At 40.7% G+C, this 4,589-nt stretch overlaps 1 gene segment (V, D, J or C); it reads left to right on the top strand.

The window, feature by feature from the left end:
- Positions 1-709: 709 nt before the first annotated feature.
- LOC113889311 lies at positions 710-1,479 on the top strand. The segment is given in 2 exon segments: positions 710-803; positions 1,019-1,479. Coding segments are annotated over 2 exon segments (510 nt in total).
- The last annotated feature ends 3,110 nt before the right edge of the window (positions 1,480-4,589 follow it).

Genomic DNA, 4,589 nt, shown 5'->3' on the forward strand with positions numbered 1-4,589 from the left:
GGCAACAAGACTGAATATGCTGATCCTCCTCAAAGTCTAATAAGATTCAATGTCAAATTTCAAAAGAACAATATTTTATTCTTGTTTCAGTTTCATAAAAACACATACAAATGAATAGATTCTGAAAGTCAGAAGAACTGATGTTTCTTCATTTCATGTTAAAGTAATTTTATTTACTAAAAAATCTAAATAGAGCCCTAAAACCCAGTTAAGAAAAAAAAAAAAAAAAGATAAGTTAATTATTTTGGATAAGATAGCTTTTCACCAAGAGAGCTGAAAATCTGTGGATTTTTTTAAAAAGTCATTGTTCTGAATGGAGGAAAGGTAAATATAGGTTAAATGAATGACCAGTAAGTTACAAAAAGAGTTCATAGCCTATACTAAATTCTATCTTAAATGAGCTGGTAAAATTATTTTACTGAATGATTATCAATTTTTGTCAACTTGTTTAAAATTCAGTTCCCCTCAGCTCATACCTTTAATACTAATTTTCTTTCCATACTCCTTTTCAGGATCTGCCTAACTCAATTGCCAGGAAGAGACAAGTAGACAAAATAAAGTTTGTGGTGAGCCAGACTTTTTCCCCATATGTGCACAGACCACGTGGTCTATGAACATGAAAAACCCCACTTCTGTTGTGGGGAGTCACACAAGTATTGGGTAGTATGTATATGTGCTGCCAGGCACTCAAAGACACTGAACTCTCAGCTGGAGGCAGAAACTAAGCACATTTGTGCAGGGAAATCCACGCCTCATGCCACTTTCCAGCCTGCTCTGGGTGCTCCTGGCCTTCACCTTCTCTGGTAGGGATGCTTCCAAACATGGGTGTGCGTGTTCAGGGTGAAAGGACTGCACCCAGGCGTGTGGTGCTTCACAGGCACTTGGGGAGGAAAGGAGGGTTGGGGAAAAGCATACTTATTATGATTTCAATTTGGGTTTTCTTTGGGTCCCAAATTAGTCTAATTCTTACATTATTTGTTCATTACTTCAGCTGTGTTTCCTGATATTTTCCCCACAGGATCTGGTGTGGCGCAGAATGTTATTCAAGACCAGCCAAACACATCCGGTCATCTGGGACAGTCAGTCACCCTGAACTGTCGGTATGGAACAACCTGGAGCTATTACTACATGTTGTGGTACAAGCTGCTTCCCAATGGAGAGATGATTTACCTTATTAGTCAGGCTTCTTCTGGCCAGAATGCAAGGAATGGCCGCTACTCTGTAAATTTTCAGAAAGCTCGTAAATCCATCAGCCTCACCATTTCAGACTTACAACTGGAAGATTCTGCAGAGTATTTCTGTGCTCTCTGGGAGCTCACAGTGCTTGAAGTAATGGGAATAGCTAAACAAAAACCCCAGAGTTTAATAAAAGAGAGCTTCCCTGCTGCAGAACTCCAGCTGAAATATGCACCTGCAGATCCCAGACCAGAAATGGTAGTTGTGTGGTTGCTTAATCTGTGGTCTGGAAGTTCCTTTTAAGTCACTTAGGAACAGATGTCCAAACTAACTTTCCAGTAATATGTTCTCAGTCTTGATTTTTCAAAGTTTATATCAATCATACAGAACATGTGCAAAGTTGTCTAAATTTGAAAACTTGCTCTGTAATAATTTAATGTGGCAACTGCACCTAAAAAATCACATCATAAATCTGGGTTTAATTTTCAGAAATTGTCATGAATATAATTTCTTTAATCTTTTTTTTCTTCTTAGGTTTTGTGTCCGTTAGGCTACAATCAGAAAAGTAGAACCACAGTGATACAGAATAAGAGACTCATTTTAAGGAACAGAACTTTCAGGCAATTGCTAGAGTTGGTGGAGGAGTTTATACAAAGCTGCTATCTTTGCATCTTGTGCTGAGCCTGAATTTACTTTAAATCAACTAGAGTGTCATTTGGAAAGGAAAATTGGATATGGATAAAAGCATGGAAAAATGCATTTAAGGACATACTAGAACCCATGAGGATGACTGGAACCCACAAAAACACACTAAAAACTTGTCTGTCTCTCACCTCCTTCAATCTCACGGTAGTGGGTGACCTTCAGGAGAAGTGGATATTTATCATCATGCTACATGCACATTTGGCCCAAGACAGAGAGATGAGGAGGAGGAGATCTGGTTGGAGGTTAAGGAGCTGTAAGTCAACAATAAGATGTGCTAGCAGATCAGCAGCAACATGTGTGAGTTGCACAGTGACTGGAGCCCTGCACCAACCAGCAGGGCAAAAAAAATGTGGCTACTTGATGACAACTACCTTCTAAACATTGCACAATCCTTTTTATGGCCAACCCTAGCCCAGAACAATACAGAGAAACAAATTCTGAATCACAGATTTCCAGCTAGTAGAGACACTACAAAGCTATTCCAGTACCTTCTATGTCAACTGGTCGTCCATCTATACCTCTTTTAACAACACACTTTCAAATAAAGAAAACAGCAAAACTATGCTCCTTGTTCAGTTCAGTTTAGTTCAGTCGCTCAGTCATGTCCGACTCCTTGCAACCCCATGCATTGCAGCACGCCAGGCCTCCCTGTCCATCACCAACTCCCAGAGTTCAGTCAAACTCACGTCCATCGAATTGGTGATGCCATCTCATCCTCTGTCGTCCCCTTCTCCTCCTGCCCCAATCCCTCCCAGCATCAGAGTCTTTTCCAATGAGTCGACTCTTCTCATGAGGTGGCCAAAGTACTGGAGTTTCAGCTTGAGCATCATTCCTTCCAAAGAACACCCAGGACTGATCTCCTTTAGAATGGACTGGTTGGATCTCCTTCTTGTTAATATGATGCAATTATTCCCCATTTGACCATAATCAATGTGACCTTCACCTGAAAAGAGTATACCAGGTTTGTGCATGCGTACTAAGTTGCTTCAGCCACATCCGACTCTTCATGACCCTATGTACTGTAGCCCACCAGGCTCCTCTGTCCATGGGATTCTCCAGGCAAGAATACTAGAGTGGGTTGCCACACCCTCTTCAAGGGATATCAAGTTCACTTATCCATTTTTGAGTGTGGTTTTTTCCTTTTATACCTCACCCACACTGTCCCATTGGATCCTGCATCTTAACTATTGAGATACAATTAGATTCAATGTTAACTTGTATTTTGCACTTCATATGTTTCCATAGGCAGGCAAGTGGGGGAGAGATTTAAAAATGGTTACTCTATGCATAAATATTTTCATATTAAACTGAAAAAGAGATTGTTATAACTACTGTCAACTTTAAAAATATTCACAACCAGAAGTTGAGAGTTATGTTTTATTTGGTGGGAATTTTTAGGACTTCAAGCCTGGGAGATAGCATCTCAAGTAAACCTGAAAGAACTGCTCCAAGGAGGTGAGCAGAGGAGCCAGGTGGTATAGAAGTTTTGCAACAAAGTGAAGGTAGTCGGAACATCAAAAGATTATTGTTAATTAAAGAAAAATAGATATCTCAAGTTAAGGATGGACTTGCCTGGTGGCTCAGACAGTCAAGAATCCGCTTACAATGCAGGAGACCTGGGTTTGATCCCTGGGTTGGGAAGATCCTCTGGAGGAGGGCACGGCAATCCACTCCAGTATTCTTGCCTGGAGAATCCCCATGGACAGAGGAGCCTGGCAGTCTACAGCCCATGGGGTTGCAAAGAGTCAGACATGACTGAGCGACTAAGCACAAGTTAAGGAGTCTAGCACACTTCTATGCATGGGGAGATGCAAGAGTCCAGGCTCACTGAAGTCATTCTTTTACGATTCACTTCAGCTATCTTGGGGCCAGTATCTGTTTCTTACATCCTGAGCTCCTTTAGTCTCATGGTAGGGAGTGACTGCAGTTCTGATGGTTGTTAGATCACAGATATTCTTATCCTTCCTGAGTGCCCTTAGGCTCAGGAGTTCACATTGGGCTGCAGGTGCTGATGACTGTGACATCCTTGTTTACTGATATGGCAGGAAATACTCCACTGCTGACTATTACAGTTTTTGTTACTGCAAATGACCACATGATTGTTGGTAGTATTTATAACTACCTTTTCCATTACCCATTCCATAACATTTTTGCTCATAACAAGCACCTTCACTCACTGCCACCTTGACTTCCTATAAAACAAGCTCCTTACACAGGAGCAATGCTATGTGGAAAGTCATCAAGGTGAATAAGACATTCTGCAAGCCCACCACTGTGGTTTTGACAGAAGTTCAAAGGGTATTGAAGGCAAATCCTAGGGTCTATTTAAGTGGAAATAATCTTGCCAATAAATAGGGGAAATTGATATACTGTATTCTGGGAAATATCATTAATGATGCTTGATTTCATATCAGATGCAATAGAAGTCACCAGGGGAAAGCATTTTTAAAGTGTTAAAAGGAAGCAAACAAGTAATACTTTCAAACTAGCTTGTTATGAACAGAAAATGAATCCTTTATCTAAATCTTTTCTATTTTTTTTTTTCCTCTGAGAATCAGGCTGTAACACACTGCATGAATCAAGAGTGAAGCTAAAGCTCTGCCAGCTGGTGTCCTGCTCAAATATCTTATGATGCTTACACTGGCCTATCTGCTCCCCTCCAGTGATCATGGGTTAAACTGCAAGGAAGCCGGTTGCAGTGAAAAGGA

Source organism: Bos indicus x Bos taurus, unplaced genomic scaffold (assembly GCF_003369695.1).
Source record: "Bos indicus x Bos taurus breed Angus x Brahman F1 hybrid unplaced genomic scaffold, Bos_hybrid_MaternalHap_v2.0 tig00011744_arrow_arrow_obj, whole genome shotgun sequence".
NCBI lineage: Eukaryota > Metazoa > Chordata > Mammalia > Artiodactyla > Bovidae > Bos > Bos indicus x Bos taurus.